At 38.0% G+C, this 21,017-nt stretch overlaps 1 protein-coding gene across 1 annotated transcript; it reads left to right on the forward strand.

Annotated features, from left to right (window-relative positions):
* Positions 1–3,456: 3,456 nt before the first annotated feature.
* Positions 3,457–18,716, forward strand: LOC149831481 (acyl-acyl carrier protein thioesterase TE3, chloroplastic-like). The gene is made up of 5 exons (XM_090012094.1): positions 3,457–3,759; positions 3,851–3,951; positions 17,762–17,871; positions 18,004–18,099; positions 18,227–18,716. Exons 1-5 carry the CDS (start codon positions 3,527–3,529, stop codon positions 18,344–18,346), a joined length of 660 nt encoding a protein of 219 aa, XP_089868220.1. The 5' UTR covers positions 3,457–3,526; the 3' UTR covers positions 18,347–18,716.
* The last annotated feature ends 2,301 nt before the right edge of the window (positions 18,717–21,017 follow it).

The following is a 21,017-nucleotide window of genomic DNA, read 5'->3' on the forward strand; positions in this document are numbered from 1 at the left end:
TTGTTGGTTCATAAGATTTGTTCTCTGAATCTCTAGACTTGGATTCTTTTTATGACCCGTGCAATGGTTTTTCGCAAAATATGTCAGACGTAATTACCCCAGTTCCATTGATGTGGTGATTAAATGCTGAATGTATCACTACTCGGTGTAGATGTATATTTATGCTCACAAGCTTCCATAAAGCAAATACAGGAAATGCAGGATACAATACCTAAAATGATAGTCACAAGTGAGAAGCACATCCATATACACAACGCATGGCCACATTTCTTTTTCTAGAATATATATGCAAGCTAATATCATGTGTCATTGGAAAGTTAACATTGTTAGTTGAACAGCTTTGGAAAATCTGGATCCATGAATAGGTTAGAAGGAAAAGAAAAGGGCAAAGTTTTTTATTATGTTATCAGACTATGATGTAGATGTCCCTTGCTTTTATTGGAAATACCATTGCTGACCTCAAGTTAAAAAATATAACATTACCAATTTACTGTTTACCTGACACTTTTACCCTTTGTCGCCTAGAAATTTATGCATCTGATTTTTCAGGTGACAACTTATATGGTGCCTGATTTTTCCAGGCGACAACTGACATGGTGCCTGATTTTTAGGGTGAAAATTACATGACCAAGGTGTCTAAATTGTCATAAAAAAAATCAACTGGCCATGTTTGGCATATTTTGAGTAGTGAATTGTTCATGTTTGACATATTTCTCTAGTCTGGGCCAAAATGAAGAATGATGCTTAAAGTGAGTACCATCTACATCATTTCCGCTTATATTTTTCCTTCAATGTTTTGAGAAAGTCTCATTAACAGTCATTGCAGTTAATTTAGATGTAGTGATAGTTTGTTTCCCTAAACATCTAGTTGGAGTTATTCATCATCTGTGTGTTTCTGCTGGAACGGGTATCCCTTGATATCTGGCCGCGCTGGTCTTAGCCTGCGGTGCCTTCTGTCGCTGTTTTTTTTTTTCTTTTGAAAGACAAGCTGAGGTTAGGCAGACCCCTACCAACGGGGGCTCCAATTGTTGCTGTTTTGGCGGTGTAAAATTCTGTAGGCACCCCCTTGACCACTAGTGAGCCTCCTGCTTTGGCTTGCGGAGGGGAACACGGTGTTGGGAGTCGAACTTGGGGTAAGGGAAACCTCCTTATTCATGAGCCTTATACCGTGTGGGTGACCCCTTGAGGCCTTTAACTTGCTATTACTAAGACCCCAAGAATGGCCTGCCATTCGTAATACTGTAAGAATGAATTATGTTTCATTTGGGTTAACTCGAGACCACTAAACCCAAGTAAATCGTGCATTCTTGGTTTTGACATGACTCACTTAAGTCACGGGTTGACTTGGGATTCGGGCCAAATCAAACTTGGCTGGGTTTTTGGCAAAGTGTATTTAACCTTAGTTTTTGACTCCTATCTCCTATCAAAGTTGGCTTGGTCGAATCACGGGTTATGGGTAAAATCACTTGTACGTTTTTACATTTTTTTGGTATTATTAGCATTTTTACATAAATGGACATAATCAAACTAACAAAAGCACATATAAGGAAGGTACTGCAAGGGGACCATGTGATAAACGTAGCCTTCCATACCTATTGGGTTTCATTCAGCAAAAAATGGTATGTAATTGACATCTAAATTAATTGAACGATTTTTTTTTGTTTTGTTTAACTAGCAAAAATTGGCATACAGATAAATAACATCTAAATATAACTACATCTATCGAGGCCTTCAGTATATTCTTATTTTATTTTTTTGTTTTTAAAATACCTAACAACTGTCAGTTGGTGGTGTGGGGCCAAGATAAGATGCTGAAGGGGTGCAAACAGGTCGGATTCAGGCAAGGACTTACCAGATCCGAATACACGAAATGTAAACAGTAGATCCGAATCCAGATCCTGACTGAATCAGATCTGAGGAGCTAAGGTTGAACCCGAATCTGAAATACATATGGTAATACTGGATCCAGAAAAAATGGATAAAAAAACAAGCTATTTACAGGTATAAAATTCAATGGGGTTGGATTTTGATTCAGATCAACTCCATTTCCAACTTTAAATGCTGATCCAAATTCAACCCGAATCTGATTGAACAGATCTGAATCAGATCCAAATGCACATTTGGATTTTACTTAAAAAATCTATATCCAGAAATAACATGTCAGACTCAGATCGGATATCTGACCATATTCGATCTGTTTGCAGCTGAAGGGTTGGTTAAAAAACGAGACAGACATGGGTCAGGTCATGCTTGACCCAACATTGGAAGTGACTTGTAAGAATGGATCCAGTTTCAGATCTGAACCAGATCCAATCTCACAGTGAAAGGTTGGATCTGATTGAAATGGGAGGCCCTGTGGTACTGGATTCACTTATTGCATGTAAAATCTTCTGATTTTCAAGTGGAAAACAGGAAAGGGTAAAAACTGGATGGATTGACCCGGTTCTAATCAACCATATTTATTTTTACAATTCCAACTTGTACCAAACGAATATGCCCGGCATATTTGTTCTGAATCCTTGTACCATCCAGAACTAACAATCTTGGTTAGATCCTGTTGGATCCGGGTCAGAACCCTGACCCGTTCGCAACTCGTACCAAACGAATATGCCCGGCTACGCTTGATGTTTCCACTCAATGAAGGCAAAATGTAGTTTCTTTAAAAACTTTACATTTTATCGCTTATTTGAAAATGGATAAGAAAAGCAAGTGGATGAAATAAAATTTCTGACAAGTTGGAAGGTCTGGTGTAAAATTGAGATACTTTATGTGCTTTTCTGTTACTTACTCAATAAGGACGAAGGTTTACTACTCATTCTTTTCTAACAATTTTAAAAGCCATCTAACTTATAGCTATTAAAAAAATTTGCCTGACATTTTGATTATTACATTCTGCAGCCACTTTTATAATTTATATTTCGAAAACACATGTGGTCCAAAATTCATTCCAACCCTCGTTTAGTCAACCAAAATGGCTAAACGAGATAAGATAAGTCGTTTTGTAAGAAAAAGAAAAAAAAAATCTCGTTTTGTGTCTCAGGCGGTTATTTGAAATGCTTTCAGCACTTCAGCTAAAAGTGGGCGGTTGAAATGTAATCGTGCAAATTTGGGGTAACTTTTTGTAAATTAACAGCTTTTTACAATTAATCACCATTGGGCTCTCTCTTTCTCTCTCTCACTGCAAAAAGGATATAGGATCCCCTGCGTCATCCCAATCTTCGTACCCTTCTTAATATTTCATTGATGCAAGTTGTTTTGATCAAATGAGACTTCGTAGATGTGATCTTCGTCATTCATTTAGTGAAGATAGCCATTTAAATCCGTCTTGTGTGCAAGATTTTTTTGGTGATTAAAAAATCAACGGTTGACAAAATAAAACATTTTGTGATTTAAAAATTTCTAATATAGGAGATGAGTGGAACTCACATTCCTGTGTGGTTAAAATTTGACAATAACAAAAGGGCACGAGACAGGTGTGAAGTTGGAGTATCCTCGTGTCCTCTCTCTCTGGTGGTGCAGGCGCCTAATGGTGATGTCGGCGGCGATCAGTCAGGCGGTTCTGCGTCTGCCCTTCTCACCACCACCAAATCCGAGTCCCCATCTTCTTATCAACCCCAAGATCGATGGCCACGCACCCCGCTCTCTTCTTCATCTTCACTCCAACCGCAACGCCTCCTCTTCTGCTCCACCACCACGCTTCCCCTCTCTCCTTCCTCCCCGGAGCATGCTTCCACCATGGGGTTTTCCCGCTGGCAAAGGGTGGTCCCCCTGGCCCCCTCTCTCTCCAACCAATTCTGGTATGGTTTTTGTTCATGTGGCTGATGTTGGTATTTTCAATTCCTTGGATCAGGATGAACAGTTTCTGCGAGGTTGAGCTTAAAGTTCGTGACTATGAATTGGATCAGTTTGGAGTCGTCAACAATGCGGTTTATGCTGGCTATTGCCAACATGGTTCGTCAGACCCTCTCTCTCTCGCTTTCCTCTTTTTCTAGTGATTCTCTTTTCAATGTCGGTGCTACCATTCGCAATATCTTGAAATTTTGTTCATCTTAAGGTTATCTCATAGGAACATTGTTAGGAAAGTTTTAAAATATTAAATCTTGATGATTTTGTTTACTACCAAAAGTGTTTTGAAAAAGTTTAGTCTCATATCTAAGAGTGAAAAGTTTTTCAAGAGGTTTAAATAGAGAGCTTGTTATCTATTCTTTACTTTGGTAAGCCTTGAGTCTTTAGGTGGATTGCGGACGTTGCTGCGCATCGTGCAGCAACGGACGCGCCGTTCGCGCATGCCTGTGGGGGCGCAAGGGCGCTTGAGGCGCAATGTGGCATTTTGATGGCCGTTTGAAAGGTTTTAATAACATTTATATTGAGTTTATGTTGCATTGTGACTGTTGGACAGTTTCGAAGGCCTTTGATTGATAGTCAAAGGTGTGTGACCGTTCAAGGACCTTTTCGTCCTATTTTCAAACCGTCTGGATTATGGCCATTAATCTCATTTATCTCAAAACTTTTTGGCTTTTCTCACAAGTCTATAAATTTCTTCCTTTTCCGCCTTTTGAATCAACAAAATTTCTGACTCTCCAGTTTTCTCCTTTCTTTCTTCTCGGTTTGGCTTGCAGAGTTCATGTGTGGGAGAGGTCATCTGTTCTTGCGAAGCAGTGACTCTCTTGAGGTTCAAGCCTAGTTGTATCCTGGGAACTCAGTCGTAACAAAACCCTTTTTCGCATCTTCGGAATTCCCGGAGTGGGGCGATTGAAGTTTCAAAGATAGCGATCTTAAGAACGTGCCTCTAGGCTTGAAATCTCTTTTCTGAAATCCATTTTTCAAAAGGTTGGAATAACAAACATAAGTGTCTTTGCCTCTCACTCTCTCTCTCTCTCTCTCTCTCTATATATATATATATATAATCTCTTTTTTCTTACTGAATTGCGGTACATCTGTATTGAATCCAGGATGATCCACATGATTCTCTAGTTGCTTAGCTTCTACCACTGTTATTTGGATGTTCTGCTATTCCAAGTTGCAGTGTTATATCCCATCTTTTCAAGTAATCATCTGATACAGGAAGCGAGCTATGGGGCATGCGAAGTGCGTGTTGCTATCGGAACCATAATTTATAATCAATTGATGGAAGGAATGAGACAAGTTAGGAAATTGTTATTGACAAGAACTAAATGGTACATTTTGATGGAGGTGGCTAAATTTTTTAGCTACTTGTTGTTAAATATGTATATGTAAATGAATATATTTCTGTACTGTATTGTACTACTGTACTGTATTGTACTGTATTGTACATCATACTGTACTGTATTGTACTATTGTACTGTATTGTACTGTATTGTACAACATACTGTACTGTATTGTACTATTGTACTGTATTGTACCACTCGTACAACATATAAATATCAATGGAAAGGGGAGAAGACATTATTGCCGCCCAACATTTTTTTCTCTCTTCCCTCTTACCTCTCTCTCTATCTCTTGCTACGATAGTAAGGTGACTCCCACATCTGATTTCTCACATGGTATCAGAGCCAAGGGCGTGGTAATCACGATCATCTGGAAGGCCCCTAAGGACCTTGACGTGCATTTTTTGGCGTTCTCAAGGAAAGTGTTTTTTTTCATCTTTTCTCTGTTGTTTCTCCGTTGAATCACTATATTTCGACGTCGTTTCTTCATTTCCTCATATCGTGCATCTTTTCCTTCTTACATATTCTGTTATCCCCAATTTTATCAACCCTAATTTCTGTTTTCCCCAAATTTGGGAACCCTCATTTCTCAAAAGTGCCTCTTTTCTCAAACTTCTTGTGATTTCTTATCTATTTCTTGCAATATAGTTGATAAATCGTACATTCTGCACGATTAACTAAAAAATCGTGATTTCCAAAACTCAAAAATTTCTGTCCGTACAACCTACGAATTTCTGTCGTGCTATTTGATTCATCTTTGATCTTCTTCCTTATGGATTCTAAAATCAGCCCCGGATTTCTTTCTCAACTTGTTTCTCACAAATTAACTCATGATAACTACTTACTTTGGAAACGCCAAATTCTGCCGTTTATCCGAAGTCATGGTCTTTCCGGGCATCTGGATGGGGGATCACCCGCCTCACCTATGACTATTACGCAAGAGGTAACTGGTAATGATGGGAAGGTGAGTTGCATTGCTATTCCAAATCCTGCGTATGATGTTTGGTTTCAGAAGGACCAATCTGTGGTTGCCTATTTGACTGCCACGTTATCTGATCGTATATTACAAACTATCTCTGACCATTTTACTGCTGCAGAACTATGGAGACATCTTGCTCACTCTTATTCACAGGTTTCTGAATCACGTGCACTTCAACTGAAATGGCAGTTCCAATCTATGCGAAAGGGAACTAAGACCATTACTGAATTTCTAGGGGATATCAAAATTATCATTGATCAGTTGGCCGCTATTGGATATCCTGTTTCTGACAGAGATGTTGTTCAGCAGGTATTGGGAAGCCTTGGGCCCCAATATCGTATGTTTTGCACTGCATTACAGGTTGCCTCTACACTTCCATGCTTTGAGGATTTACAGGCCAAACTCCTACAGTATGAAGTTAGTTTGACTCAAGATCTTCTTATTGATGATCCTCATCCTGTCATGTTTACATCTGGGTCTACCTCATTTCGTCCACCTGCTGCTCATATGGGCCGTGGAGGACTCCTTCCTACTCCTACTGCTCCACCTGCCACTAGAGGTACCCGTGTCCCTACTTGCTTCCATTGCAACAAGCGTGGCCATGTGAAAGCAGATTGTTGGCACAACCCACAGAATCGCAACAAGGCAGGGAGGCCAGGACCAAGAGCTGGACAGATGAATGTTAGACAGTTTCAGGGGCAGTCGCAGGGAAATTTTCGAGCACATCAGGGTACTGATCAGGGACAGAGTGCAGGGTTGCCACATGATGTGCAACAAATTCTGATGACTGCATTTAACAACATGAATTTGCGTCAGAATGATGTTGGAGTTTGGTATATTGATTCTGGAGCAGCCGCACATGTTACTTCTGATGCAAGTAAACTTTCCAACATGGTTCCTTATATTGGCACTGGCACTATTGTCACGGGAGATGGTTCTCACCACCCTATTTCTCATACTGGAAATGCATCTCTCTCTTTGTCACAATCTACACTACCATTGAAAAATGTCTTACTCACTCCTGCCATTGAGAAAAACATTTTATCTGTTTCTAAATTGGTTGATGAAACAAATTCATCCATGGAATTTACTCCGTCTTCTGTTTGTCTTAAGGACCTTCGAACCAAGAAGATGCTCGCTAAGGGTGAACGACGCGGAAACATGTACGTCTTCGAAGCAGCCCCCGGGACTTTGAAGACGTCATCTACCGTGTCTCCATCTTTTCCTGCTTATTTGAGTCAGTCTTCTTCTGTTATGCAATGTAATAAGCCAGTTTCTTGGCATCGTCGGTTAGGTCATTGTAGTCAAGGGTTCCTTGACAAATTGTCTTCTCAGGGTTTTATTCCCAAAGTCAAATTAGATCATAAGTGTCCTAGTTGTAATGTCTGCAAGAGTCATGTACTTCCCTTTCAAAGTATCAATAAAAGAGCTTCCAAGCCATTTGAAATTATTCACTCTGATGTTTGGGGCCCAGCTCCTGTTTCATCTCTATCTGGCTCTCGTTATTATGTGTTATTTCTTGACTCTTTCACTCGTTACACTTGGATTTACTTTATGAAATCTAAATCTGAAGTGTTCAAACTTTTCAAACAATTCCATGCTCTTGTTCAGAACCTTTTCAATTTAAATATCACTTATTTCCAGTGTGATGGTGGTGGAGAATACATATCTCATGATTTTAGTGAATATTTAAAGGACCATGGCATCACACGTAACTCCTCTTGTCCTTACACTCCACAACAGAATGGAGTAGCAGAACGTAAGCATCGGCATATTGTTGAAACCGCGTTAAGTATGATGCACAATATTGATATTTCTTTCTCTCTTTGGACTGAGGCCTTTCACACTGCAGTGCATATCATTAACAGGTTGCCTATGGAATTATTAGGAGATCAGTCTCATTATTTGCTTCACGGTTCTCACCCTTCTTATGATGATTTGTATGCTTTCAGATGCATTTGTTATGTCCATGTGGATCATTCTTTACGTAACAAGTTTCAGGACAGAGCAGTTCAGTGCAGATTTCTGGGATATGCCGATGGGTATAAAGGATATAGATGTTATGATCCTATTTTGGGTAAGATTAAGGTGTCTAGAAATGTTGTTTTTGATGATGACCATTTCAGCACTTGTGATACTTCTCAGGTATATGAGCAAACTACTTATGATCCATGGCTTTGTGATACTTTGCTATATGACTCTATCAGAGATCCTGTTGTTGATGAACCAATTCAGTTTGAAGCAGACAACTCCATCATCCAGGATGCACCTTCACGGTTTTCAGGTTTGGTTTATGCCCGTCGAGGAGCCCCTTCAACTCCATCTCACGAGGCTCCCCCTCTTCGACGATCCACACGTGAAAGGCATCCTATCCATCGTTGGGTTAGTTACAACAATTTTTCTCTTGACTTTCAGTTGTTTCTAACCAATGTGGCCAAAGAGAAAGAGCCGTCTACTTTCCATCAAGCAGCCCATTCTCGAGCTTGGGTTGAAGCTATGAACGAAGAAATGGCAGCACTTCATGAATGTCATACATGGGATATTGTTCCTCGACCTGTTGATAGAAATGTTGTTGGTTCCAAATGGGTTTACAAGATCAAGCGTAAACCAGATGGTAGAATTGAAAGATATAAAGCTCGCCTTGTTGCACGTGGATTCACACAACAATATGGGCAAGATTATGAGGAAACTTTTAGCCCTGTTGTCAAAATTGGCACCATTCGTGTGATCCTCACTTTGGCACTTCAGCATGGTTGGTCTCTTAGCCAGTTGGATGTCAAGAATGCGTTCCTACATGGAGACTTGAAGGAAGAGGTGTATATGGAGCAACCTCCTGGATATAGTGAACATGATGCAGCTACATGGGTTTGTAAATTGAGAAGGTCTCTTTATGGTTTAAAACAGGCATCTCGGTCTTGGTTTGAGAGTTTCTCCATGGAAATTCAGCAGCATGGCTTTTCTAAGAGTATACTTGATCATTCTTTATTTATGTATAAGAATGATCATGTTACTACTTGGGTTCTTATATATGTTGATGACATCATTATCACTGGGAGTGATGATGCACATATTGCCTTGGTCAAGTCTTTACTCATGGCCAAATTCAAGATGAAGGACTTAGGCCCATTGCGATACTTCTTGGGAGTTGAAATCGATAGACAAGATGATCGACTCACTCTAAGTCAACACAAGTATACTCTTGACATTCTTCACACCACTGGTATGATTAATTGTAAACCTCTCAGCACCCCATCTGTCTTAAATCATAAGTTTAGTGCAAAAGAAGGCCAATTATATCATGATTCTACTTTATATCGCCGCATTGTTGGTATGTTGCAATATCTTACATTTACAAGACCTGACATTGCTTATGCTGTAAATCAAGCATCTCAGTTTATGCATGCTCCCACTGATTGTCATATGGAATGTATTAAGCGTATTCTCAGATATCTGAAAGGGACTATTGGAGATGGATTGCTCTATCACAAAGATGAAAGCTTCACTACAGGACACCGTTTACTTACATATTGTGATGCAGATTGGGGTGGGGACCCTGATGAGCGTAGGTCGGTTTCAGGATATTGTGTTTTTATTGGCCCAAATATTGTCACTTGGAGTAGTAAGAAACAAAAGGCCATTGCTAAATCCAGCACTGAGGCAGAGTACAGGGCAATGGCAGCAGGGACAGCTGATGTCACTTGGGTACGGCATCTTCTTCAAGAGTTGAATGAACCTATCTCTTCCTCTCTGCTTTTATGTGATAATCAAAGTGCCATTAATATTTCTTTTAACCCTATTCATCATTGTCGCACGAAGCACATTGAGATTGATCAGCATTTTGTTAGACAAAAGATTGAAACAGAAGAAATTGAGGCTTCGTATGTCAGATCAGAAGACCAAGTAGCAGACATCTTCACCAAAGGATTGGTTAGTCATCAATTTTGGTTACTTAAGGGCAAGTTGAGCATGATTGAAGATCATCCTCAACTTGAGGGAGGCTGTTAAATATGTATATGTAAATGAATATATTTCTGTACTGTATTGTACTACTGTACTGTATTGTACAACATACTGTACTGTATTGTACTATTGTACTGTATTGTACTGTATTGTACAACATACTGTACTGTATTGTACTATTGTACTGTATTGTACCACTCGTACAACATATAAATATCAATGAAAAGGGGAGAAGACATTATTGCCGCCCAACATTTTTTTCTCTCTTCCCTCTTACCTCTCTCTCTATCTCTTGCTACGATAGTAAGGTGACTCCCACATCTGATTTCTCACACTTGTACAGCCTCTTTCGTGAATGAAGGGCTCCATCCATTTCCTCAATTGTCAGGCAATATACATATTGACTGCCCTTGCTCTATTTCACTCGATATAAAACAGATACGTGTTTGAAGCATGTTCTGGCAGATGGTTTGAATCTCACAATAAGATTTTGGGGAAGCACGATTTTTGCATAGTCGTATGAGCTTGTAGGTAGTAGCCACATTTGTACGATGAATTTGATGAAGACATTGGAGGGTAATTCCAGTTGGTAGGCTGTGCCCTATATTTCCTTAGCCATTCTATTCTAAGATGAAAAGGCTTACTCTTGTGTCCCAATGATATCTGTGAAATGTAAATTAACAGTTTGTTATCGATCAAACAGGTTCATCTCTAGCAATAAACAAGAAAGAGCATATATATGAAAATTTTATGGATGACAAGAGAAAAAGGAAAAGAAAGAGAAGAGGCTGAGTTTTGGATTACTTTTTTGAAAGAGTAGAGCCTTATATGAAATTCTTAAACTCTACCATTTTTACTTGCAAAAAGAGTTTGAAGAAGGGAAGGAACTAAAGAAGGAAGAAGAAGGGTGTCATTGAGAAAAAGAGACAGTAGGAAGTACAAAATCGAAAAGCAAAAGTAACTAAAACCTAGTCAATTGCATATGGACATCAATATGAACCCCTTTCAACAATCCCCCTCAAATAGGGATTGATATATCAATCATCCTCAACTTGAGTTTTAGTTCAAACTGCCTTGTTCTATTTAGTATTTACTGCTTTAGTATGTCAGCCAGTTGCTGAGTTCTAACATGAAGATTCAAAACATTCCTTCTATATTTTCCCTTATAAAGTGACACTCCACATCAATATGTTTGGTTGCGAAATGGATGGTTGACTTGTTATCACAGTGTAAGGTCATAGGAAAGAGTACCTCCAGGCCCATGTCTATGAGAATAGATGTAATCCATATTCTTTCACATGCTCCAAAAGCTATGATGTGATATTCAGATTTCATGCTTGATCTGGCTGCCATATCTTGTTTCTTGCACCTCCAAGATATAAGATTTCCTTCTATGGATGCACAATAACCTGTAGTAGATCTCATGTCTTCAACTAAACCTGCCTAATTCGCATGTGTAAAAGTTTCCACTTTACTATGACCGTTATTGGTACACAAAATATCTTTCCCAAGATTGTTATTCAAATGACTCAAAACTCAGAACACAATTTACATATAGGACAGAGTAGGAGCATGCATGTAACAACTTAACACACTCACAAAATGTTGTTCGTATCGTATCGTATCGATGCAAGAGATCGATACGGGTGTGTATCACATGTATTGTATAATACAGAGCCGTATCGTACAATACAGTGCCCTTAGCCTTAAAAATGGGCAAAACCACAATTTTATGTTTTTGGTTTTTAAAGAGCTTTTGAGGTTCGAAACATTCATTCGTATAGAACATACTGGAGAGCTTTCTGCATACCTTAAGAGCCATGAGACCGTTTTGGGGGTTGATCTTTGCGTTGGGGAGAGGGCTTTCATGATTTCATCAATTAAGAGTGCATTTTCACTGTTTTTCACCCAAAGAAGTGGGTTAAGGTAAAAAAAGTATTTCAAGGGTTCCAAGTCCTTTATATCAAAAACTATGTTCAAGTACTTCTTTAATTAAGTATTTTTCTCTACATTATCCCCAATCACCACCATATTATCTACATAGACAATGATAGCAATGGTGAGCTTGCCCTCTTAAAACAAACTATGGTCAAGTGCACTTTTTTGGAATCTGAATTCTATTATTTACGTACTGAATTTCTCGAACCATGTCCTAGTTGGTTGTTCAATTCATAGATAACCTTTTTAAGTTTGCACACAATGTTTTTTCCTGTCTCTTGTACGAATCTTGATTGGAGTGAAATATACACTTATTATTATAGATCTCCATGTAAGAATGCATTCTTAACATCTAACTGATGCAGTGACAATGGCATGTGCAACAAGCGCAAGAATAACATGAATTGAGTTCATCTTAACAACTGGTGCAAATGTGTTTTGATAATCAATGCCATATGTTTGAGTATATATTTTTTCCACCAACTTGGTCTTGTACCTTTTAATGAAGTCATTAGGTTTAAACTTCACAGTATGTACCCACTTGCATCCAACCACTTTTTTCTAGAGGAAGTGCTACAAAATCTCATGTCTAATTCCTTTTCAAAGCATCCATTTCACTAAGCATGGTCTCCTTCAATATAAGAATTTTAAGCATCTCTTCTACACTTTTAGGAATGGGAATTGAATCATAATTTGCAACAAAGGCTTGATAGAATTGAGAAGTGTGGTAGGAAATAAAGTGACATAATGTCTTTTGCCCTTTTGAAGAGCTATAGGAAGATCAAGATCATCTTTTTAATGAGTGGTAACATCTGATCCTTGAATTGGGGGCTCTTTTAGGGTCCTTGAGCCTAGGGTTTCTTTAATTATAGACATTGGGAGCTTGAAGATACTTCTTTCACCTTTGCTATATGTTCAAGTAACCTCAGTTAGAGGGTTGACACAAATGGGTGATGGAATGTCAAGGGAAACCCTAGGTAAGCAAAGTATAAAAACTTCATTACAAACTTCATTCTACAACTCTCCCTTACTTCCATCATAGGTACTATAATATGGGATATCTTCAAAGAAAGTCGCATCCATGGAAATAATATTTTTTCTAGTAATTGGGGCCATAACATTTATACCCATTTTGACAAGGAGAATATCCAATAAAATTGCATTTTCTTACTTTAGGATCTAACTTATTCCTATATATGGAGGGCATATGCACAAAGCAAACACATCCAGATCACTGTAAGAGTAAGATAGAAAACTGGTTCCTAAGGTTTTAATATGCTGATAACGGACTGTCCACCTAGGTCATTCGTGGGCATCCAATTTATGAGGTAAGTAACAATGATGTATCCTTCTGGCCAATATCCCTTAAGAACATTCATCTCAAACTTTAGAGCTCTAGTTTCTTCTAGAAGGTATTTAATTTTCCTTTCTGCAACCTCATTCTTTGGGGTATATTAGGGCAAGTGATTTGAGTGTCAATACTATGCTCCTGAAGACAACTCTAGGCCTTTTGGGATGTATATTCTATCTCATTATCGGATTTTAGTATTTTTAAGAATGCATGATATTAATTCTCTACCATTTGATGATAGATAGGGAAAATAGAAGACACTTCATCTTTTGATTTTAACATGAAAACTGTAGTCAATTTTGTATAATCATCAGTAAAGAAAACATAATAGCTATATCCAAAAACAGATACCACAGGGGCAGGCCCCCATACATTAGATTAGTCTAATTCCAGTGGAGGTTATCCCTTAGATTGACTCAAAGGATATGATGTTCTACAATGTTTGGCCTTTTGACAAGTCTCGCAATAGATGACATGACTATATTCAGACTTGAAAGTTTCTGAATACAAAATCCGTAATTTTGAGAGGGGTAAATGTCTCATTTTAAAGCAAAATGGACTTGGACTTGAATAAATCTAATTTACTACTAGACATCATTCAACAATGTGTTATCAGGGTGTACAACTCTTTCTCCTTATGTCTACAGCCAAAGATTCTTCTGGTCCACAATTTATGAAACACACATAACGATAAAATGTTAGTTAGCATTTAACATCCTTGGCAAGGGAGCTTACACATATAAGGTCAACAAGAAATTTTGGAGTGTGTAACACAAAAGGAAGAGGGAAGCATGTAGTGTGAATAGCCCCTTTCACCAGGATTGGAGATAGAGATCCATCAACCAGCTTTAGGTTTCTAATATGTATAAATGCATCATAATTAGTAAACAAGGATCTCATACTAGTCATATGATTAGTGACACTAGAATATATGATCCATCCACTAGAAGCAAACTGAGCAAAGACCGAGCATGATAGGAGGTAGAGGATGGTTTAGTAGACTCCTTCAACTGATCAACTCCTTTCATTTCAAGTTCCTCTATTCTTTTTCTTAGCTGCTCTAACTCTCCCTCTTTGCATCCGTGGGTCAAAGGGAGTTTATAGAACTGTATGTTGGAGTTCCTCTACCCGCAGGTCTTCCTTCTACATCCCAATATTGGTCTCTAGTATGTCGTTTCTTCCCACAATAGTTTCATCTCAACCTGTCTTTCTCATCTATGATTATATGATTTGTACGACGTCCACACGCACTAATACCACCTCTTTCTCTACCTCTCTTTCCAAACACCTTAGGAGAGATATGATCACTAAGAAAGGCAGATTTTTCCTCAATTGTCTCATTAATAGTAGCTAAATTCAAGGTTGTAAATATCGTATCGTTACCTGTATTGGTCGTGCCCAAAGTAATACCTTATTGTATCGTATCGTAAACGTATCTTAAATATTTAATAAAAAAATCAAGAAAAACCAGAAAAAAATAGCAAAAATTTTAAAAAAATCATATCACGTGAAACAATGATGAATTGCACAAAATACAACCATAAAATCACATATGAATCACGTCTCTATGAGCCGCATAAGACATCATCAAACATCAACTAATATAGAATCATGGATAATATTGCATGCATATCTCACAAGAACAATGCAAAATATTAAATATCTTACAATTAAGAACATTCCATAAGACTCATAATTTCATACTACATAAAAAAGTTATTATAGCAATAGTTGCACTCGATTTTCAATTGGTTTTCACTCATTACTTGAGTGCCCCATTGTCATGTCGAATTATCTTATGCCATCTTTGTTGGAGTACGGAGCCTGATTTCTACCTTAATATAAATATTTAATTTTTGCGGATCTAACATCGCGGTAAGTTGGCAGGGGGGTGTAGAGAGGCCGCGCCCCTCGAGGCAATTTTTTTTTGTTGAATAGCTTTGTAATTTTACTCATAATAAAGATTTTTTTACTTTAACCCATTTTCTTGAGTGGAAAAATGGTGGAAATGCATTTTTTTTACTTTTAACCCATTTCTTTGGGTAAAAAAATGGTGGAAATGCACTTCTAATAGCCTTTAGACAAATGGAGAAGTCGACCCTCAAAAGGTATTTAAAATCCAAAGTAAAAAAGTAAATTTTGACCTTTTTAAAGTCTGTCGAAGGTGTATCATATGATACAAGGGTGTGTCATACGATACACCCGATATGGGTACGATACACACTCATATCGCGATACGAGTGTATATCATATCACAAAACCCAAAAGTAATGATACCTATCATACCATACGATATGGTACGGTACGATACTTACAACATTGGCTAAGCTCATTCGATCCTCTTCTCTTTAAAGAAGAGCATACATAATCCCAAGAGAAGGTAGCTCATCTCTTCCCATAATACTCAATTTTACATGTTTGTACTCATTATTTAGGCACAAGAACTCAAATACCTTATTTTCTTCTACTTCTTTCTGATGCGCCTTCACACATTATATGCATTTCATGCATTGAGAACACTTTCCTTTATGATAACAACTTCGCTCCTTCCACAATGTTCAAAGTTCAATATAGTATTCACCCAAGGGTTATCCTCCTTGTTTTCATTATTCACCTTGTCCATGAGGTCGCAATTCTTCGCTACATTAGTTTTCTTTGAATAGGCATCAGACACGGCATCCCACACTTTATTGGTGGTCTACACAAAAGTTTTACTAATTGATGGCTCTATAGATTGAAGTATCCATGCCATGGCAAGGCAATTATCACATTCCCAATCCAGTTAGCTAGATTCATTTTATTGAGTTTCTTCACGTTTCCATTGACATACCCAAACTTCTTTCGGGCTACAATTGAAATCCTAACTGATCGGGACCATTCATAATTTTTTCATCAAACTTGATATTTGTGACTTGAAAACTTGAATTTTCAGTTGTAGTTGTCCTTCCTCCACTAGGGCATTTAACGCCACTTGACCCATCACTTGTAGGGGTCAATGGCTTTTCTTTGGAAGCATCCATCCACTTCTTTTAGTGAGCCCTCTTACAATCAGCTTGACACGTCAATGAGAAATAGAAGTATCATACACAAACAGCAGCACTTCTCCAAGTAATAGGCAGCCAATACACTCAGCCCAATCACCTATACAACTCCTCAAGGCTGCCAAAACCCCTAGCCATGCATAAAACATTTCCAATCATGGCTACCATCAAAACCCATGACTTTACTCATGTTCACAAGCATCTTAGATAAAAACAATCCAAACCACAAATTTGGCCTTAATTTCTCATGCAACTCAGAGGAGCTAAAAATCCTAAATCCATATAGTGGGGCAAGAAATTTAAGGGAAAATTGTATCTCCTTCAATTCACATAATCAAATTCTGCAAAAATGCTAAAAAAGCTCCTAAATACCTTCTTGGTTAAACCCTTATAAACCCAAAGTGAGTGAAACACCCATTTGGCCTGGCGTGATTTCTTTGAGGGGTGTCACCTAGCACTCCAACCTTGAGTTGTTTGCTCCTAGGATCTTCAACCATGCTTGGTCTCTGATACCACTGCCAATTTTTCCTGCAATAAAAGTTAGAATGGAAGGAACTGAGGAAGTAAAGAAGGAAGAAGAACAGGAGGAGGGAGACATCGAGAATAAGAGAGTAAAACCTATCGGCCCCCTTCCTTTCTTGTATACTTCATTTCTTCATCTTTGGCTCAGCAAAAGGTGGACAAATATGACCCTCATAAAATGGTCCTCATGTGCAAGTATAAAGTCAAAAAAGCTAAAAGTAACTAAAATCTAGTTAATTACATCTGGACATCAAAATGAATCCCTTTCAACAGTATTACAGGTTCACTAAATCTCCTTTTCGAGTAAGAGCTGTTTATCTCTTTGTACATTGTATGGTGTATGGACACAAAACCTGATTTTAGGGAACCCTAAGGTTGAGCATATCATTTGCGTATTATGGTGATGTTTTAGAGTTTCAATAAATCTCCTTTTACAGTTACGAGGTACAAAAATTTATCTCTGCTAAATTACAGATAATATTTTCCTTAAACTAAAGCACACTACTATTTTCATGCTTTTAGCAAATGTACTTTTGCTAAGGATTATCTTAAAGATGAGGAGGAGGAGGATATCTTTGTGCTTTAAATTTGAATAGTCGTTTATGCACATGGAAGCACCATTTTTTTTATGCATACGTGTGTGTGCTCACTAATATTTTCTTTTGTAACACTTGGTGTATAATCATATAATTGAGTCATTTGTATTATTAATTTCAATTTTGATGCACCAGTTCTAATGTTTTGGATTTCCTGATCTCTGATATATTCCATTAGTTTACAGGTCGCCATGAACTCTTTGAAAGAATTGGCATGAGCGTAGATGAAGTTGCTCGCACTGGTGAAGCTTTGGCACTGTCAGAGTTGTCTCTCAAATTTGTTGCTCCTCTAAAGGTCTGGTTACACTTGACATAATGTTTATATTTGTTCTATAAGATTCTGAAGAAATATGTTTTCTATATTGTCTATAGATGTCCATCCTAGTTCTAAAAAATAACTTGCTCAAGTGTTATTACTGGCAGCCAGAGCGGTGACAGGTTTGTTCTGAAAGTTAGGGTGTCTGGTTACTCAGCTGCTCGCTTATTCTTTGAACACTTCATCTACAAGTTGCCAAATCAAGAGGTAAGTGTCATTACTTTGGATGAAAGATCTTAGTCAAGAGATGTATTCCCATCCCATTCTTGCTATTTCAAAAGAGAAGCGAAACTGATTTATGGCTCTCACTGATGCTTGTTTCTTTTCATTGTAGCTGATTTTGGAAGCCAAGGCTACTGGTGTCTGGCTTGACAAAAACTATCGCCCTGTTCGTCTTCCACCAGAATTCAAATCAAAACTTGCTCTGTTCTTACGAGCTGAAGAGTCTAATTGAAGTTGATGGGCCAGCTCATTGTGGACCCTGTGACTCAAAACAGTCGAGCAGAGCACCTAAGCATTTCTCAGGTGTTTGTTTACATATAATTTTTCGTTTCTGGTGCGAAGACCAGTGCATGTTAGCATGTGCTCCTACTGTATCTGACAATCTTGCTAAGTTTTGGCTGCAATTGGATAAACTATATTCGATTCATCATATTATTTACCCACGATCATGATTAAGTTCAATAATTTTACTTTGTTGATGTACTCTATCAGGCACTCATGGATTTTTAGCTAAATAGATTTCTGTGGTCTTTGTTAGATCTTTTTCCTGATACCGTCTGTAAGAATGGAACTTTTCTTTGTGGTACCAACAGTTTGAATCACAGGTGTGTAGTGTTGTTACTTTAGGAGGCATTTGATTGTACATCTATGATCATCAGATTGTGCTGAACGTGCAGTTTCTCTTCAGTGCAATCCAATTTTCAAGATGCTGAAGTAGTCACAGGTTGGATGTTACCGCTTGCTAGTCCACTAATTGTTCAGGCTTCAAAGAAAATATAGTCAAATTTCTTTAAACCATCAGAAGCACAAGTTCCTTTCAGATCCCATGGCTCCTCTCTGCTTAAACAATGATAAAATGGAATGTTCAACTAGACATAATCAGGTCTTTGTAAAACCCGTAAATATCTTGGGATTGTGTTTTTATTGTTTATACAGTATATAGCGGAGATAGGTCATTGATATCTCAATGGTAAGAACTGTAGACTATTTGAAGCAAGCAAATAAACAAAGATTGTGGACAAATTTACCAGTGATAACTAAGGATGCACTATGGAGAGATACAAATCTGAAAACAGAGATTGTTTTGCAGAAAATATGTGAATATGTGAATTTCCTCTTAAATATGCGAATTTCTTCTTAAATATGTGATTTAGTTAAATTTTCATTGTTTACATTTGCAATTATTGTCTTTCTTGCCTAATTTAGAGACTTGGTGGGTCCCACCAGACTCTCTTTCTTTTTCACATGTACTGCATAAACTCCGATGAAAAACCAAGAAAAGTGATTCTCAGGGAAAGTCTCAATGTTGATCGAGTTATCCTTCGTCACTTGGGGAGGAATGGTCAGATCTCATACCAGCGGGCTTCCAAGGTAAGTTTTCTAAAAAAAAAATCTTTTGTAAAATCTTCTTAAAAGTCAATAAAATCTGTGGATTTTGTTTTTTATGATAAAGCTTGGGATAAGCAGACCACTACCTGTTCATTGCAAATAAAGGGACATGTGGTTACAAGATTTGGGAAAATATATTAGCTAAAAGAGGTCGGGGTAGGCCTAAGAAGACTTGGATGGAGATGATAAGAAAGGATATGAATGCTTTGAACCTCACCGAGGACATGACATTGGATAGAAATGATTGGAGGAGAAGGATTCATGTGGAGGACCCAGAATGATTTTCTTTTTGGTTCATATCGCCGACCCCAATTGTTTGGGATGAAGGCGTTGTTGTTGTTGTGGTTACAAGATTTGGGAACTCTCTGCACTAAGATATGATCAAACTGTAACAGGCGATCCATGATAACCTTATCTACCCGTTCAGGACCTCTACGCCCCTCTAGATGTTGATTAATGACAGACACCACATCTACCAATGTCATGGCTTCTTAAGGATGCACTATGGAGCAAGGGTCCTTTTCCAGGGTTCGTTTCTTTGTCTGGGTGTTGCTTGGTGGGTGGATAAATACCCAAGATCAATTTCAAAAGATGGGTATCAGTTTATCCAATAGATGTTATTTGTGTGCAAGTGAAATTGAGACAGCCGAACATCTATTTTGGTTCTGTCCCATCTTTAAGCGTGGCCGGATATTAAAATGGAAGTCAATCCGATGTCATGTTTCTGGCAGCTGATAATTGGCCCGATGGAAAACCTGGAAATGGTGGTTGCTTTCCGCTTGGTGTCCTGTTTGGGAAGAAAAAAACAATAGATTGGTTTGAGGAAAAAAAAACTAGTCAATTCATTTTGCTGTAATGATTGGCATGCAATTTTTGCTGTCTTGGCGAGTCCTCATCAATTCATCCTTCTCATTTTAAAATAAAATCGTTAACTATTCCCCTATGCTTCAAATTTATATCCATATTTATAAAAGCGTGAATTTCTTAGTGTATCATGCCAATGCTTCTCACAAGGCCTAGAGCATTTTTTCTTTTCCTGAAAAGAAACCATACTGATATGGATATCGAGCAATTTATAAACATGTGAACTAATACCTGTCTACTAAGGCTCTGGAGAAAAACTTAGATATATGCTAGCAAGAGATTTATTTGGTTTTTCTTATATCTAAATGAAAGTCTCTAAAATGATGTCTCTGATTTTTCAATCCAAATTATAGTGGATATCCTAAACGGGTTTGAAGACAGCCTTGGTATTTGTGCAAGATGGCACACCCATTTTAACTGTTTGGCTGTAACATCAACCAAGCCATTAATCTAAAAGTTAAGGTGCAGGTGTAAATCCTGTAACAAGATAGGCATAAAACCTTAAAACTTGTAGCTCAAGCTGTTTGCAATCGAGGCCTATCATTGCCTCTCTTGTATCCTGCCAAGAAGACTACCAGAAGGAAAGTATAGAAAAAAGAACATATTTATTAATAGTAGAACAAATTATTTAAATTCTGACGGCAACAACC

The sequence above is a fragment of the Nuphar pumila genome, chromosome 7 (genome assembly GCF_984573655.1).
Source record: "Nuphar pumila chromosome 7, dmNupPumi1.hap1.1, whole genome shotgun sequence".
Taxonomy (NCBI): domain Eukaryota; kingdom Viridiplantae; phylum Streptophyta; class Magnoliopsida; order Nymphaeales; family Nymphaeaceae; genus Nuphar; species Nuphar pumila.